The 20,254-nt window shown below is 28.8% G+C and overlaps 1 protein-coding gene across 1 annotated transcript; it reads right to left on the bottom strand.

Annotated features, from left to right (window-relative positions):
- Window positions 1-4,033: 4,033 nt before the first annotated feature.
- LOC111626140 lies at window positions 4,034-20,254 on the bottom strand. The gene is made up of 10 exons (XM_023369439.1): window positions 19,057-20,254; window positions 18,900-18,983; window positions 18,247-18,816; window positions 14,523-14,612; window positions 14,233-14,319; window positions 13,674-14,161; window positions 7,257-7,326; window positions 5,075-5,164; window positions 4,785-4,871; window positions 4,034-4,713 (listed from the first exon to the last, which is right to left on the bottom strand). Exons 1-10 carry the CDS (start codon window positions 19,063-19,065, stop codon window positions 4,222-4,224), a joined length of 2,067 nt encoding a protein of 688 aa, XP_023225207.1. The 5' UTR covers window positions 19,066-20,254; the 3' UTR covers window positions 4,034-4,221.

Below are 20,254 nucleotides of genomic sequence, written 5' to 3'. Positions count from 1 at the left end.
TTTATTTTTTTCTATATACTTAGTAAATTCAATTTTGCAATCGCTGATTTGTTGACGTTTTTCACCTTTCTCATAATAAATTATCGAGTAAAAATTAACATTTGAAAGAAAAAGTAAAATAGGCCATTCCTATGCACGTCAGATAAATGTGTTTACGAGTATGTAACAAATTAAAAGCAGACTAAATGTATAGTTGAATTGAATATTATCGCAAATAGCCTCCTTATCTTTTAATTCATCTCACGATTTCTTCTTCGAAATAAATAACGACCGTGAACTCATTCCGAGATCGATACGATTTGGATTCATTTATTTAGTTCCGGATCGAAGATAACCTTTTGTCATCGATCGTTTCGATTTTCAGGTTTTTCAACTTTAAAAATGAATACAAATGGCTAATTGCCATACAAGAATCCAATTAAAATAAGTTGCTATTTTACAGCTAATTAGCTGCGCGTGAATTTAAAAAAGTGTTTTAAAGTTCATAAATTAAAACTACGATTCGTCTTTTGTTACCTCCTAAAAGAAAAGCACTTAAATATTCTTGTAACAATTAGGGTTTAACATATTAAACTTTTAAATTACATTTTGTTTTTAACTATTCGTTTAATTCCTGTGCTAGTTACCAATTGTTTAAATGATAAACTTTGTTTTCTTGCCTCGGGAGGGACACGAAATCAAATCTGATCCGGTTCTTTTAGCTTTTTCGTGATTTTCATATGATTTTAACTTCTATTTTTCCATACTTATCTTAATTTTATATATTTCTTCTTTACATACTAAAAAAGCAGAATAATTATATGTTATTAAATTGGCTTTAATGATAAGTTCGGATTGTTTTTTTATGCATAAAATTCTAAAATTTGTCGAAAAATCTATGAAACAGTATATTCGAAAGTTATAATACAATAGTAATTTGCATTAAGGAATCGATTTATTCTGATAAAATAACAAGCATACAATAAACGTACAGGAGATGATATATGCTCCTATTTAACCAAAAAATTAAATCAAACATTAAAAAAAACTCATACACGTATAAGGTTTATTAGACCTATCCACCCAAAAGTATAGCATACTCCTTAACACAATACTTAGATACACCACTATATACGTATGTTAATTTGTTATACAAAATAATATTTAAAAAATAAATCATAGTTCAATATAGGCTAAATATAAAATTTTTCAAAAATAAAATGATTAAACTAATTTAAATAAATATAGGTTAATAAGTTTCACTTTTCATTCTAGTAATACGTTTTATCGCGGTATAATGTTTATCCTATAACTAAAGGCGAAATAAATAATAGTTTTACATTGTGTGTTGCATATTAAATATTGAACTAAATTTATGAATTCTTTATAAATGTTACATCTATAAACATGTTTACTTCAAGTTTTATTAAACTTTAATTAAATAGTTACTTTCATTAGTAGATATATTACGAGGTCAAGTGAATATCCTCCATTTAATGGGCATATAAAAAGAACTTTATGAAAATATTTTTCAACCCTTAATGAACATTTGGAAATTCCGTTCATTTGCATATGCTTCAAACATTTCTCAAATAAAGGCGTTTATAAATCTCTCTTTAGTTACGCTATTTTGAAATCACAAATTTCAAATTTTTCTTTAAGTCATTTAAATTTTTTTAATAGTAAAATTATTATATTATATCACATATTAATATANGTTATTTATATAAATATAATAGAATAAAATTGTTTAAATTTCGTAAATATCCTTTTTTTTGTGATTTTACATATTTATTAAATTTATTAAAATTTAATAAATATGTGAAATAATTAATATAAAATATATAAAAAATTAATTCATACATTCATAATATGTTTTAATAACACATCATTTTTATTTTGTATTTTTCATAGTTTTTAATTACAGATTAGATATTTACTTAAGTTTCAACGATGAAAAAACTGAATAGAGTCGTGACGAAATTGCCAATAAATTAATATTAGTATAATTAACGACGATAATTAAATTCGTAAAGAAGAAATGTAATGCCACGGGGCATAGAGTACAAATTATAACTCTGGATGATGCCCTGTAATATTTTATACTTTTGTTTTCTTGGAAACTTCAGCATAAAAATTATGATCGGGAGCAACGCCCACGGTATCACGATTTGTGATTGTTGTCGTGCAACAACTAATCGCCCGAGAGATGCGAAAATTATTGTCTTCCAGTGTACAAATCACGGCGATTGACCTGAAAACAATGCTTAGCCTTTCAAATCTCATAAAATTAAACAATATCTGTTATAAAATATGAATATAAATATTTACAAAGTGTTTTAATTGATATATCAATGCATTTGTTTTTATCTAAAGCTAAATTTTAATATGCCTAAAACCGGACTAATTATGCTAAGATACGTATTATCAGTTACATTTTAATTATATATTTATGTAACAAAAACATAACCAACTTTGAAATGTTATTTCTGTTCGAGTAATAATATCAATTGTCAGTCACGTAAACATTTCTTTTCGTAGCGAGGTTAAAGGACATCAAATGGTAACTTAGCGAACTGCCACACACGATGCATCGTATAAAAACTGTATTTTCATCTGTTAATAATCACTCCACCCATTTTTCTGTCAAGTAGTTTTATTATTCAATAGCCTAGTAGCTGCCTATCCTTCCTTCATATAAAATAACATAATGCGTTTAAACAAATAAGAAAATATGTCAGCAGTTAGACTTATATCTTCCAAAAGTAAAATTTTGATGTATAAAATAAGTAAGACATTAAATTTCATTTTAATTTTCTCGTTCCTTCTCAGAATATTTTAACTTCTACTCCTGTTTTCTGTCATAAAAATTAACATTGAATGACAATTACACAATAACAATAGTTATTATTTAGATGTTACTTTTATTTATTCAACTATAATTTACTTGTCATACTAATATATCATTACTTAAAAATATTTTTTTCTGTTTAACTTATATTTGTATTAAAGAAATTTAATTTTCTATACACTCTTCCACACTTTCAGTATAGGTGTGAATAATAGCGTCGCTTAGAGCATAGAAAGGCCATTTTCTATTAAGATAAATGTCTGGTTTTGTGAAATTTTACGGTGTTAAAATTGAATAATATATCTCATTTTCCGTAAGAAATCAAAGAAGTTAATCGATCTGTTAAAGCAAATATATTGAGGAAATTCAAACCAGCGTGAAATTTCTGCAAACCTGTCTCAAGATAAAAGGTGGATGTACTTAAATTTTGTAAATGATTCTGTAAATAATATGATCAAATTCCTTTTATGGTTTTGTACTTTTTAGTTATTCTATAGATAACAAGTTTTAATGTAATTTAAATTTTTCTAAAATAGTTTTAAGTAAGTACAAAATTCACATGTTAAGTAAATTACACGTTTATGTACTCTATACTTAAATTTTATATTCCACACGATTCTTAAAAGGCTAAACGTGATTTGAAGATTCTTATGCTTTTGTAGCTCGGTCCTTTATTTCTTTTTTGTTTTTATTATGTAGAAATATAAATTTAATTAGTTAGATTTATTTCTTACATTATAATAAAGCGTAACTATTAAGTAAATAAATAAAACTTTCAGTATCGTTGGTATGGAATATTCTAAACATTTTAATAAGTTATGGTCAATGGGTGTCATTCTTGGTGACACCCACCGAGGTCACGTTTCGATTGTTTGCCACACGTGTACGAATAGCATCCATGAACATGATAATGCATACTTCAACAAACGTGTAATTTATAACAACTCTTTCGGAATAATTGTCATTTTTTTAAAATTTCATAATAAAATTTACATTTTATCAATTTATTAAAAGGAAAATGTGTTTAATGTTTTTACTATTATTTTTCAAAAAGTTAATATTTAAAAGAATTAAACTTGAAAATACAAAGACACAAATAATTAATATATATTGAAAAAATGTATATATTTTTATTGATATTTTGCAAAAAATATACAGCAATAACATATATATATAGCAATGCTAAGATACATAAAAGTTATATTGTATAATACCAAGATATCCCCACATTACAAGTACAAGAAGAATTACAGTTCAGACATTTAACAATTTTAAGAAATATAGAAGATATTTAAAACATACAAGACAAAATAAAACAAATTTAAGTAAATGTAGAAAGGCTCAAAGCAATCTAAGCATATCAGACAAGAGCAAGAAACTACATTTATTATTTACCAATGGCGACCATAATAATTATGGCCGTATGGATGATATCCACGATAGCCTAAACCCCCATAAGCTCCGTGATATCCCAGACCGCCGTATCCGTAACCATGCAAGCCACTATATCCATGATGTCCTAAATATCCGTGTGGGTATCCATAACCACGGTGATGAATACCATATTGGTGCAAACCTGCACCGTAGGCGGAAGGTGCAACATTAACAATACTAGCATCACCGGCTGAAGAGATGGTTGGCACATCGGCGGGGCTTTCGCTTTTGGTTCCTGGTTCGTTGGTTTTAACAGTAGCTCTGAATCCAGCTTCGTCGGCTACATAATCTACAACTCTTGATCTTCCATCGATATCAGATAAACTATAGGAACCAACTACGGTACCAGAACCATCAGCGGATTCTTGGCGAGCGCTGGCGCCTCCAATGGCTTCTGCTTGATAAGCGAATTGATATGGTTTAGGTGATTCGTCTACTGGAACAACAGACTGGAGGAAGATATATTTTTATTACATTTTTAAATATTTAAATTTTATTAATAAAAATTAGCCATACTCACTCTGTAATATGGTGAAACTCCGTAATGCCAAGGGTGATGAGGAACTCCAGCCTTTACCACCAATAAGCAACCCAACAATATAATAGCCTAATAATAATAGTTAAAATTTTGAATAATTTACAATTTTCAATTATATAATTGTACAGTACAACACAATTTTCTTACAGTTAAGACCAAGAGCAAATTGCTCTATAAGTTTGTCAATGTAACCATATTGAAGTCTTATTTTTATTTTCTATTTAGCTTATTCTAATAAGAATACTTATTTTTACAATACAAAATGTTCTTACCTTATACATCTTAGCGAATATTGTGTTATTCCAGAGTGGCTTATGCACCTTCAGTTCTACATCAGTATTTATAGTTATTTGAATCGGCTCCTCCCATTAAAGAAAATCAACAAAATTTACAACTGACCCTGATCTCATTGCAACAATACCACCGTCCACCAATTTTTGATGACCTTCAGGATCCTCCTATAGTTTTTTAACTTTGGTATTTCCCTCCTATTTTTGTCCTACTTTGTCCATATATTAATTCGTCCAATGTTTCCAATCCCTCTTGTATGCTAATGAATTAATTATTATCATTACTTCCGTGTTGTCCTTGCTCTTTCTACACAACCAAAGAATTCGAGATAAAATAACATCGCAAACGCCCTTTGTCCAAATATGGTCTGGTAACATAACGGAGATATGAAACATCTAATTTTTTAATATGCTAATTAATCTTGTTAAGAATAGAAAATGTGATTTATTTTTTCAATTAGCAACAATTGACAATTCTGTCAATGTTTGTCTATATCTGAAATAAGAATTTAGAGATAAGACTTCACCTTGTCAAATTTTGAATCCTTCTAATGAAGCAGATAACCATGAAATTTTCCTTTATCAAAAATACATTCTACCTAAATATTTTTATGATTCACGATAATATATCATACAATTTTATTTCTGTATTCATGAATGCATAATGTTTAATACATTAATAGTATTTTTTAAATTTTAACTTTGGGAATTTGAAAATTTTGTCAATACAAATTGCAAATATCCAACTGATAAATTTGTATAAAAATTAAAAATTAAGAAAAAAAAGGTAATTAAAAATTGAAGGGGTTTCCCCTCTTCTTGTAAATATTCAATATTCTAATTAAAGCGGATGTTTATTGTGTTCCTCACGTAGATTTTAGTGATTTATAACATCTTTACAAGTAAAAGATTGAACTAATTCCTTGATCTGTCGCTCTAGCTTCAAGGTCTTAAAAAATTGTCGCTAAGACAAGATTTCTTTTAATAAAGTAACATTGCATTCTTTTTTCCCTTCTTTTCATTTTAAAATTAGCATCCTTGTCTCAAATTCACTTCGGAATTTTATGAATTAGCATGATTGATTTAATCTAATTTTAAACATAATAGTGAATAGGGGATAAAGAAAATCAGTTATAATTCCATAACATCAAAATTACAATGGGATAGGTCATAGAATATTTGAATGAAAGAAAAATTTGCACTTTACTAGAGTATATGGATAAAATATGAGTATTTAGCCTATAACTATTTAAGATAATAATTGGAAAGACAAAATTGTTATATTTTTATGTATATAAATAACAAATTTATCGAAATACTTTAGTCTATTTTAATGGATATTAAATTAAATGTCTGGAATTCTAATAAGTCTATCTTTTAAAAGGAACATCCACCGTTTTGCATATTTTAAGTAAACTTTGACCCCATACGGTTAAAACACCCATCTAGCTATTCTTCTTTCAACGAATTTGTTGCCATGAGATGACAGAACGAGGGATGTCCTCCCTCAGATTCGTATTGTGGTGTTGAGACGAAGGTTGGCTTAACCTCGATACGGTAATTAAACAAATTTTAAGATGTGTGAAAATTAGGCGGATCTGAAGAAGTGCGCTTTGATACATATTTTCATAATCCGGATTCTATTTTTTTATTATAATATCATATAACAAAACAACATAATATAGTGTATGTTATTGAATTACAGTATTTTTTTTTGGTTTGATATTCAAAAATATAGCTGGTTATCATCGTCAAATATATTAAATTNTTTTCCAGCTCAAACCGGACGAAACTCCAAAGCCTTATGAATTTGATTACATTGCCGAAGCTATCGGAGGTGTTAGTACCAGGAAAGAGACAGCAGACGGTTCTGGAAGAGTAGTTGGATTTTATACCATTAAGGAGGACGACGGGCGTTCGAGAGTTGTAGAATACGAAGCTGACGCAGGAGGATTTCGTGCAGTAGTAAAGACAAACGAGCCTGGCGTCGGCAACGAAAGTCCCGCTAGTGTCGAATTATACGCTTCTCCCCCTGACGAATACCTTTATCGTCGTCCAGTTGACAAGCCACCAGTTCGTGTTGCTGAAGTAATACCAAAACCTCCGATTCGTCTTACTGAAGAACCCAAACCCGTCGTCGAAGAAAGGCCTAGAGTCGTATCACCTTATTATCGACCAAGACCTTATTATCGACCACCAAAACCACCAAGACCATACTATTGATAGATCTACTGCTAATGCAATGAAAAATTCATCGAAATAATTTTACGGATTTGAGCTTTATAGCTTAAATGGTTTGGGAAGATAACTAATATATACGTATACATAAGCTAGTAATATAAATTCTGTATATCGATGCTAGCGATATTATATCTACCTGTAATGAAGGCAATATTATATATTGCAAATTTTTTCCAGAATTTAATTATAAACAATACAAAATTGTAAACTGCTAAATAAATTTTTAAAAGTGTTTTAAAATAATTTTCATTTATTTTTTTCTATATACTTAGTAAATTCAATTTTGCAATCGCTGATTTGTTGACGTTTTTCACCTTTCTCATAATAAATTATCGAGTAAAAATTAACATTTGAAAGAAAAAGTAAAATAGGCCATTCCTATGCACGTCAGATAAATGTGTTTACGAGTATGTAACAAATTAAAAGCAGACTAAATGTATAGTTGAATTGAATATTATCGCAAATAGCCTCCTTATCTTTTAATTCATCTCACGATTTCTTCTTCGAAATAAATAACGACCGTGAACTCATTCCGAGATCGATACGATTTGGATTCATTTATTTAGTTCCGGATCGAAGATAACCTTTTGTCATCGATCGTTTCGATTTTCAGGTTTTTCAACTTTAAAAATGAATACAAATGGCTAATTGCCATACAAGAATCCAATTAAAATAAGTTGCTATTTTACAGCTAATTAGCTGCGCGTGAATTTAAAAAAGTGTTTTAAAGTTCATAAATTAAAACTACGATTCGTCTTTTGTTACCTCCTAAAAGAAAAGCACTTAAATATTCTTGTAACAATTAGGGTTTAACATATTAAACTTTTAAATTACATTTTGTTTTTAACTATTCGTTTAATTCCTGTGCTAGTTACCAATTGTTTAAATGATAAACTTTGTTTTCTTGCCTCGGGAGGGACACGAAATCAAATCTGATCCGGTTCTTTTAGCTTTTTCGTGATTTTCATATGATTTTAACTTCTATTTTTCCATACTTATCTTAATTTTATATATTTCTTCTTTACATACTAAAAAAGCAGAATAATTATATGTTATTAAATTGGCTTTAATGATAAGTTCGGATTGTTTTTTATGCATAAAATTCTAAAATTTGTCGAAAAATCTATGAAACAGTATATTCGAAAGTTATAATACAATAGTAATTTGCATTAAGGAATCGATTTATTCTGATAAAATAACAAGCATACAATAAACGTACAGGAGATGATATATGCTCCTATTTAACCAACAAATTAAATCAAACATTAAAAAAAACTCATACACGTATAAGGTTTATTAGACCTATCCACCCAAAAGTATAGCATACTCCTTAACACAATACTTAGATACACCACTATATACGTATGTTAATTTGTTATACAAAATAATATTTAAAAAATAAATCATAGTTCAATATAGGCTAAATATAAAATTTTTCAAAAATAAAATGATTAAACTAATTTAAATAAATATAGGTTAATAAGTTTCACTTTTCATTCTAGTAATACGTTTTATCGCGGTATAATGTTTATCCTATAACTAAAGGCGAAATAAATAATAGTTTTACATTGTGTGTTGCATATTAAATATTGAACTAAATTTATGAATTCTTTATAAATGTTACATCTATAAACATGTTTACTTCAAGTTTTATTAAACTTTAATTAAATAGTTACTTTCATTAGTAGATATATTACGAGGTCAAGTGAATATCCTCCATTTAATGGGCATATAAAAAGAACTTTATGAAAATATTTTTCAACCCTTAATGAACATTTGGAAATTCCGTTCATTTGCATATGCTTCAAACATTTCTCAAATAAAGGCGTTTATAAATCTCTCTTTAGTTACGCTATTTTGAAATCACAAATTTCAAATTTTTCTTTTTAGCAAATCACTATGCCAGTCTAACATGTTTAAAATTTTCAGTTTTTACATTTTTTATAGTGTGAACCAATTTTGCTATGTGAATAAAAATTGCTTTCTGGTTTCATTCATTTTAACTATTTGCTGTTAGTGTGAACTAATTTTAGAATAATTCTTCATTCTTTTGTGAGTAGAGTTTTGCCAGAAGGAAACAATATAGGAGGAGACTATTGAAAAACAAGAAACAAACTAAACTTTCTCAGTTTTTTAAAATTATATGACTTAATTTCATGCTGTTTTACATTTTCTTTTATTTGTTGTTCAACTGTATTATACAGTATATAACTTATAGTAAATTGAAACTTGTTTGTTAAGAATTACACTTAAAATTTCAGTTGTACAGTGTTAATTTGAACCATGCCATACTTTTGCATGACTATATTTGCTCTGAAAACAATTCAAATATTCACTTGTACATTTCTCTCACTTATACAATATTTTTTCAGTTTCTTGAAAAATGTATAAATGGGGTTCAACTGTATGTATGTATATATATAGTAAAAATCTGAATATGAGGTTATAAGTTATTATGGAAAATAAATAACTATATATATATATCTAATATCAAATGATATGAAGGTCACTAAGAAAGTTTTGAGATGCACTTGTGCACTTGTATAAAAATTTGTAGATTAAAGTTAGTGACAGTATTCAGCAATGCCTTCATCCATTGTTTGAAGGAGAGTCCTTATGGGCAGCCCTATAGCTAGCCTTTTTGAGAGTTTATTCTCAGGATATTAGAACAATCTTACTCCCAAGATCAAAGATAACATTTTACTCTATAAAAAATATATAGATGATATGATTATCATTTAGAGCATCAAATCCAAAATTAACAAGTTCATTTGCATGGTCAACAAAAACCATTATGACCTATAATAATAGACAAGATCAATGCACACTTTATTGATCTAGACTTAATGCGTAAAAGAAGTGAAATATACATAGGAGTCTAAGCGAAACCAGCATTTCACTCTATATACCTAAGTACCCAAACAATCCTTTCCAGTACAAAATGGCAGTCTTTATTTAGGAAGTACAAAACTCAGCTACTGGTTTAATGATATAATATATAATACACTAAATCTACTTATATGTTAGTTTCTGACCACTCTCTGCACCACACCCAAACTTTATGCTCTGAATTTCAAAAGATAATATAGTTATCTTGGGTTCAGGAGAATTGTCCTCAATGCTTACCTGTCTGGTGATGAAAGCAGCTTCTCATGAAACTTGATATCTCAGGAGATGAGTCCTGAGTCTAGAGAGAGAGTGAAGAGTTAAGGAGACAGAATGGCTTGAGACAACTGTGAGGTCTTCCTGTTTTGGCCTTAAGAGAGCCAATACAGGAAGGACCCCTTAAGCTCAATTTTTGGCTACTTCCATTAATCATTCACTTTCCAATCAGAATGTTTCCTCATATCTGACATCAGAAGTGAGAGGCCACTTCAGACTGAAGATGGCTCACCCTTTTCTAAGAGTTCGTTTCTGTTCTTCCTTCACTTACCAGATTACTTTTTATCTTTCAGATAGTATATTGTCTTACTTTGAAATTCCTCTGGATGCAGAAATGCAGCATTACTCCACTAAGGTGATGAGTCAGTTGATTCTGCCTATTATGTTTCGGATATTAGAGTGCATGACTCACTCCCATCTTTACATTTCTTAAAATATGTTGAAATTTGTTATAAAATTATATAGTTTGAGTTATATTAATATGAACAATATAATTTTATTAGTGGAAATATATGAAATTTCAAAAATATTTAATAAAAAATAAAATTGATAATATGACAAAAGAAGACATTTTATTTTTAAATAGTGTAAACAAATAACAAATGAATAGTTATAAAGTTAAAAACTAAACAAATGGCACTTAAAGTGTTTATTCACATGCCATTTTATTTTACACGCATTCAGTTCAGTGTTAAAATTTATCTTATAGAAAATATATATACATATACAGTAATACCCCGAACTTACGCGATAGGTGGGACCGGGCGATAACTGCGTAAGTCGTAAGTTGGGGTATAATTTTGCGGTTTGTGTAAAATCCAAGTCGGATGTATGTAAGCTAATAAATGTTCTCATTAATCGTATCTCGTCTTTTGATTCGTTCACGGTTACAAGAAATCACTACATAGAGTCTCTCAAGTTTCCGTAGATATAACAAACACAGAAATAAATAACACAAAATAAATTGTAGCTATGTGTCAATTCGGTGCGACACATTCGAACATGTAAGCTGAACAATAGTGGGGGGGGGAGTGAGTAATCGAGAGTTGTGTGGTGCTCAAACAAAAGATGAATCGATGAGATTTGAAAATCGCGTAACTCCGGGTTCACGTAAGTTGAGGTATTACTGTACAGTAAAGCATCGATTATCCAAAATGTCTGTTAACCAAAAGCGTTTCGGTTAGACTGTGTCGTGCTGAATTGAACGTTTTTGATACTAGATTAACTTCTAAAGTGTAATTTTTTTTGTTTTTATATTTTTCAATGTATTTATTTTGCTTGTACAAAATATAGAAATAATTTTTAACAATACAATAGCCACAATTATTATTATAAAAATTTTCATTAGGCTTAACATTGACGAAAATTCAACACGAAGCGACATGCAACAGAGAAAAATTTAAACATGAGATATATTAATATATTATTATTGGGATATACTAATATGCTATATTAATAATGTATTTTTTCGTACATAATTGGTTATCCGAAAAATTTATTTTCCAAACAACCCAGTCCCCAATTGATTCAGATAATTGACGCTCTACTGTATCTGATATTTTGAGATTTTTATTTTTTTGGTAATGTAATCTCATTCCACTGGACTATTTACTCTTTTGGTAAGAAATCTGCTTTCATTCAAACATTTCATGTCAGTGAGGACAACTTATTTTTATATATATATTTGAAAAGTTTTATTGCTATGAATTTTTATTGTACATTTGATTTTAATATTAAATGATTTATTAGGTTAAGAAAAATTGGAACATCAATTTTACTTATTGACTAATGTTATCAATTTAATTTTCAGTATGGTATTGCAAGGTTAAGTGGTCGTTACCGTAAAAAAGTTATAGAAATAACAGATCAAAGAGTGAGTTAATTTTGTTAATATTCTGAGAGATTGATTTTTCAAAGACTGAATTATATTTAAATTAAATTTATCATAATAAATATAATTGTTACTTTCGTGCTTTAGAATTAATAGAAATATCAAAAAACCTTAAATAGTTAAATTCAGACAACACAAAATGCTGCTAAATATTGCAGGTTACTGCTCTATTTTATTGCAGTAAAATATTCTTTAAGGTAATATGCATTTGATCATCAGATCAACAAAAATGTTTGAAGAACAAGATTTCATCAATTGGTTTAAATTCAAAACCTTAAACATTCTAATCACAAGCTGAATTTAAAGAGTTAGCTAATAAATTTTAAAATATGGTAAAACCTCACTAATTCAGAATTCATAGTAATTCAGACTACTATTTTGCATTGTGTATTTTTTAAAATAATAAATTTGTTGATTCTAATCTCAACTTTAACAATAATTACCTTACTCCTAGACAAATGTGTCAGTATATGATTGAGGAACAGTTAGAAAAGGAATTTCAAATGATAATGAGCTTTAATTTATCACACTACAGCTTTTTTTGCTGAGATAGTTTTATTGAAAAACTAATATTTTCGGCCTACTCTATAGGCCATCCTGAAAATGAACTTTTTATTTTCAAGCTAAAATTAGTAGATGCTGGCAATGACAAGAATAATGCTACTACTACTATTGCATATGAAAAATTTATCATATCATTGTATTTGTTAAAGTTCACAGTAAAATTTGACTTTAGATAAAGTGTACTTTTCAGACCCATATAATATGCATTTGAGTAATAACCTTGCTAATTCAGACTTTCACTAATTTAAACTAGGTTTTCCCCTAATTAGTCTGAATTAGTAAGGTTCTACTGTATTTGTTACTTTACACTCAACTGAAAGCTACTTGTGTAGCAGAAATGTAAAGTAAATAATTTACAAATGCTTTTTTTTTTTATTACAGTTTGGCTAATTTAGTATGCTACTTTTTAAACTTTATACAAAATGTATATAGTGAATAAATTTTAANTGTATATATTTTTATTGATATTTTGCAAAAAATATACAGCAATAACATATATATATAGCAATGCTAAGATACATAAAAGTTATATTGTATAATACCAAGATATCCCCACATTACAAGTACAAGAAGAATTACAGTTCAGACATTTAACAATTTTAAGAAATATAGAAGATATTTAAAACATACAAGACAAAATAAAACAAATTTAAGTAAATGTAGAAAGGCTCAAAGCAATCTAAGCATATCAGACAAGAGCAAGAAACTACATTTATTATTTACCAATGGCGACCATAATAATTATGGCCGTATGGATGATATCCACGATAGCCTAAACCCCCATAAGCTCCGTGATATCCCAGACCGCCGTATCCGTAACCATGCAAGCCACTATATCCATGATGTCCTAAATATCCGTGTGGGTATCCATAACCACGGTGATGAATACCATATTGGTGCAAACCTGCACCGTAGGCGGAAGGTGCAACATTAACAATACTAGCATCACCGGCTGAAGAGATGGTTGGCACATCGGCGGGGCTTTCGCTTTTGGTTCCTGGTTCGTTGGTTTTAACAGTAGCTCTGAATCCAGCTTCGTCGGCTACATAATCTACAACTCTTGATCTTCCATCGATATCAGATAAACTATAGGAACCAACTACGGTACCAGAACCATCAGCGGATTCTTGGCGAGCGCTGGCGCCTCCAATGGCTTCTGCTTGATAAGCGAATTGATATGGTTTAGGTGATTCGTCTACTGGAACAACAGACTGGAGGAAGATATATTTTTATTACATTTTTAAATATTTAAATTTTATTAATAAAAATTAGCCATACTCACTCTGTAATATGGTGAAACTCCGTAATGCCAAGGGTGATGAGGAACTCCAGCCTTTACCACCAATAAGCAACCCAACAATATAATAGCCTAATAATAATAGTTAAAATTTTGAATAATTTACAATTTTCAATTATATAATTGTACAGTACAACACAATTTTCTTACAGTTAAGACCAAGAGCAAATTGCTCTATAAGTTTGTCAATGTAACCATATTGAAGTCTTATTTTTATTTTCTATTTAGCTTATTCTAATAAGAATACTTATTTTTACAATACAAAATGTTCTTACCTTATACATCTTAGCGAATATTGTGTTATTCCAGAGTGGCTTATGCACCTTCAGTTCTACATCAGTATTTATAGTTATTTGAATCGGCTCCTCCCATTAAAGAAAATCAACAAAATTTACAACTGACCCTGATCTCATTGCAACAATACCACCGTCCACCAATTTTTGATGACCTTCAGGATCCTCCTATAGTTTTTTAACTTTGGTATTTCCCTCCTATTTTTGTCCTACTTTGTCCATATATTAATTCGTCCAATGTTTCCAATCCCTCTTGTATGCTAATGAATTAATTATTATCATTACTTCCGTGTTGTCCTTGCTCTTTCTACACAACCAAAGAATTCGAGATAAAATAACATCGCAAACGCCCTTTGTCCAAATATGGTCTGGTAACATAACGGAGATATGAAACATCTAATTTTTTAATATGCTAATTAATCTTGTTAAGAATAGAAAATGTGATTTATTTTTTCAATTAGCAACAATTGACAATTCTGTCAATGTTTGTCTATATCTGAAATAAGAATTTAGAGATAAGACTTCACCTTGTCAAATTTTGAATCCTTCTAATGAAGCAGATAACCATGAAATTTTCCTTTATCAAAAATACATTCTACCTAAATATTTTTATGATTCACGATAATATATCATACAATTTTATTTCTGTATTCATGAATGCATAATGTTTAATACATTAATAGTATTTTTTAAATTTTAACTTTGGGAATTTGAAAATTTTGTCAATACAAATTGCAAATATCCAACTGATAAATTTGTATAAAAATTAAAAATTAAGAAAAAAAAGGTAATTAAAAATTGAAGGGGTTTCCCCTCTTCTTGTAAATATTCAATATTCTAATTAAAGCGGATGTTTATTGTGTTCCTCACGTAGATTTTAGTGATTTATAACATCTTTACAAGTAAAAGATTGAACTAATTCCTTGATCTGTCGCTCTAGCTTCAAGGTCTTAAAAAATTGTCGCTAAGACAAGATTTCTTTTAATAAAGTAACATTGCATTCTTTTTTCCCTTCTTTTCATTTTAAAATTAGCATCCTTGTCTCAAATTCACTTCGGAATTTTATGAATTAGCATGATTGATTTAATCTAATTTTAAACATAATAGTGAATAGGGGATAAAGAAAATCAGTTATAATTCCATAACATCAAAATTACAATGGGATAGGTCATAGAATATTTGAATGAAAGAAAAATTTGCACTTTACTAGAGTATATGGATAAAATATGAGTATTTAGCCTATAACTATTTAAGATAATAATTGGAAAGACAAAATTGTTATATTTTTATGTATATAAATAACAAATTTATCGAAATACTTTAGTCTATTTTAATGGATATTAAATTAAATGTCTGGAATTCTAATAAGTCTATCTTTTAAAAGGAACATCCACCGTTTTGCATATTTTAAGTAAACTTTGACCCCATACGGTTAAAACACCCATCTAGCTATTCTTCTTTCAACGAATTTGTTGCCATGAGATGACAGAACGAGGGATGTCCTCCCTCAGATTCGTATTGTGGTGTTGAGACGAAGGTTGGCTTAACCTCGATACGGTAATTAAACAAATTTTAAGATGTGTGAAAATTAGGCGGATCTGAAGAAGTGCGCTTTGATACATATTTTCATAATCCGGATTCTATTTTTTTATTATAATATCATATAACAAAACAACATAATATAGTGTATGTTATTGAATTACAGTATCTTTTTGGTTTGATATTCAAAAATATAGCTGGTTATCATTGTCAAATATATTAAATTCTTCATCTTTGCTTAACTGAAATATATTTTATAATTATATTTCTCTATAATTTATAATAAATGATATTTTAACGCTTGTATAAATTTAATAACTTTCTATATGTAAACTCATTTTTTAAAAAAATAAAATAAAATAACTAAATATATACATATTATTTTACATTAATAATTTATTTAAAATCTAAATCAAGGATAAGAAAAGGATCCAGTGAAAGAAAGCTTATGAATTTAGAATAGTTTCATTTATTCTTATAGTCAAGAATTAATCGTTATTAATTATATATGATAATCACATTTTATAATACAGATTACTATGAATAATTATCGAATTTAAAATTATTATATTTAATTATAGGAGTCAAGAAAGATTTCCGAAATATAAATTTGATATTGATAAATATGCATTTTAATTTTATTAAAAAATTTTTTAAATTTAATATAAATACGATAAATTCTTTTTGTGGTATTGAACCGAAAACGGTTTCTTTCAATACAGATATTTTCTCCCTAAAGTATTGAATTTAATGTAATTAATTTCTACTTAAGTTGTTTTAATAAAATAATCGTGGAAGTAATGATAATTCTGTATGCAATTTTTCTAGAATGAATATAATACTAGTATAAAATTTATAAATATAATTTTACTTTTGATATAAAAAATAACTACGAAAATACAAATCAAGTACGAAGAAAATGTGATTTAAATTTTTTCATTATCCCAATACAAGAAATTTCATTTTAGATCACAAAGTATATAATATGTCTAGAATATAAGTCTATATACAAGTGTATAATATACACTTGTATATAAAAATTATGACCTATGCAATGCAAATTAATAGCTTATATCTCAGTAATATATTATATTACTGAGATATAAGCTACTCATTTGCATTGAAACATATACAGCCCTATCATATATATTTCACTACAAATTAGCATACGACAATTATTAACAAAATATACAAATGTATTTAAAATAAAGAATTTAAGTTTTTATAATAATTTTATAAATTTATTATAATTTTTCAACCTGACTAATTATTATTTCATTTCTACTTGTACTATTGAATGTCTTCATTTTGTTTAGCTGTTAATAAAGAAACAAGGGAAAACAACATTACTAAGTCTAATAACTTTCCTTAAATTAAAACGACAAGTATATTTTAGTTGATTTTTTGCAAAATTTTGTCTCATATGAAGATTTATATCAGAATGTTTCTCTATTTATCAAGGAAGTGTTCGAGAAAACTAGTATTTCGCCAGTTTTTCATACGTTTAGAATCCTCTGCTATTCAGTAAAGGTTGAACGACACTGTTCTAGACCCTAATTTATGTCCTCGTGTATTAACAATGTTATCTAAAAATAAAAGTAGAAATATTTTTTTTATTTCAAATAAAATGAGAAGAAAATCATGCGCTAAAGAAAAACTATATATTTATAGAGATGAACGATGAGACTTTTTGAAAAATTTTATTTCTGCTTTTATCTCGTTGAATGCCAGCTTATGTTAGAAGAGATTTTGCGAAGCAAATCTAATGGACTATAATAGGCAGACATCAATTTTGTTCGTTATGGGCGGTGTTTTTGAACATGTCACAGTTAATAGGATTTTAAATAATTTGCATGAACTACTGCATTTTAAACACAATATTTTACGCAATAAATATGAATAGGATATATATTTTTTTAAAGTTTAGGACTGAATGAATACTAGAAGTACTGTACTTTTAAAATAAAACAAAAACATAACATATATTTAAATCTAAAAGAGATTGACTGCAACAAATAATTCATATAATTGTTTTTTATTTAAACATTTAATATAAATGTACAGAAATAAAGCTTATCAAGAGCAGAAGAAACCTAAACCTAAGAGTATACATAAAGGAGAAATTGCTTAAGAAGGTATACACATATTGACGTATTTATGATTAAATATATCTATTCAAATATCCGTGTGGGTGGCCATAGGTATATGGATGATATCCACCGTAACCGTAATGGCCTGCGTGACCGGGAGCGTATGCACCGTAATAACCCAAAGCGCCGTAGCGACCAGCGTGACCATAAAGCCCATAGCGACCAGCGTGACCATAAAGCCCATAGCGACCATCGTGACCATGAAGTCCATAACGGCCGGCATATCCATATCCTAAGCTACCATAGTTGTATGGATAACGATGACCGACATGGGATCCGTAACGAAGAGGATGACTGTAAGTAGCGGGAGCTACGTGAGTAATTGAGGTGTCGGTGGCATCAGAAACAGTCGCTACATCGGCAGGACTTTCGTTTTTGGTTCCTGGTTCGTTTGTCTTAACGCTAGCTCTGAATCCGGCTGCATCGGCTACGTAATCTACCACACGAGCTCTTCCGTCTTCATCAGATAAGCTGTAAGAACCTACAACTGTACCAGCACCATCGGCAGTTTCTTGACGAGAACTGACACCTCCAATTGCTTCTGCTTGGTAAGAGAATTGATAAGGTTTGGGTGTTTCATCTATCGCCTAAGAATGACAATTATGATCATATTATATACCAAAATATCAATAAAAGCATACACAGTCTATACATGTAGTAAAATTCTTACAGTCTGAAGAGCAAGGGTTCCATAAGGGTGAACAGGAAGAGGTTCTGCTCTTACAGCAATAGCAAGACCCAGAAGTAAAATGATCTAAATCGAAACGAATTTAGTTAGTATATAAAAATTATAACTAAACGAAAAAGTTAATAAGTAAATTACTTACTCTGTACATATTGCTAAGTGAATTTAGTTCACTGTGGCCATCATAGGAAAACCTCTCCTATTTATATAGATTTGATCCACCCTCTCTCCTGTCAAATTCTGAATGTGAATCGCGATTTATCGCTTAACCTTGAACTCATTGTGACAATAGTGACATCGGCTGATTTCAGATGAACTTCAATGTCCATCTTACAATTTTTTTTTTTAAATAACTACCGATGTTTCCTAGGGATTTCCCGCATTCAATTGGTCTACTTTTGAACCAATTATTATTGTTTCAATGCTGATTTTATGTAAATAAGCAATTCATATAAATGAAGTCTTCCCAGTTAATTTACTTATCTGACATGAAATAAACATCACTAAAATAATAAGTCTATACAATTATTTTTATAAAATAAAGAAAGCTTCCATGTAAATACCCTTAAAAATGTAGTAATGATCGGCGTATTTTTATTTAAAAAACAATAATGAGATACCTTTAAGATTACAATTTTAAATTTTCACTTTCGTTGACGTTTAAGGTTAGAAGTCGTGTTAAAACTCAGTTGTAAGTGATTATAAATATAAAGCACAGGTCAATTATATGTTTATGAAATGATTTTATTGAATGAAATACATAGCTCTAATATAATTAAGCTTATGAACAAATGAAACATGCTAAAACGCATTATGTAGCCTATAGTACAGAATATCTACACATATTAATTTGCAAGCCTGCACAGAATCGAATGAAAACAACAAAAAAACATAAATATAAACTCTAATACTATAGTACTATGCACAGTATCGCGTTATAGCCTCATAGGACCTACGCAAATTTGAATTAGGTCCCCATGTACAGTACACTGTATAGTGTTGATTTCAAATATTTTACTTCGAGGGATTTTTTGGGGGGAAATTTTTCTTATAAAAGACTGGTTTGAGGTCCATTAGGCAGTTGCCCTTTCTGCCCGTAGGATAACGCGCCACTGACTATGCATATATATAAAAATATAAAATTTATGCCAATTATTCATATATTCGCATTTATGTTAATAAAGCATTTTTCAAAATATCCAGAAATGTTTTACGGAACTCTAAACTTCTCGATAAAGCCTTAGAGAAAGCATTATTAAGTCCTTGAAATTCAACCGTATAACAATTTTTTCCGACTTTTGTAGATAAAGATGATAGAATTACGAGAATGCAAGAGAATG

This window comes from Centruroides sculpturatus, unplaced genomic scaffold (assembly GCF_000671375.1).
Source record: "Centruroides sculpturatus isolate CEXI.00-Female unplaced genomic scaffold, Cexi_2.0 scaffold305, whole genome shotgun sequence".
Lineage (NCBI taxonomy): Eukaryota > Metazoa > Arthropoda > Arachnida > Scorpiones > Buthidae > Centruroides > Centruroides sculpturatus.
Note: the sequence above shows the minus strand (reverse complement) of the source record. Positions and strands in the feature narration are given on the sequence as shown.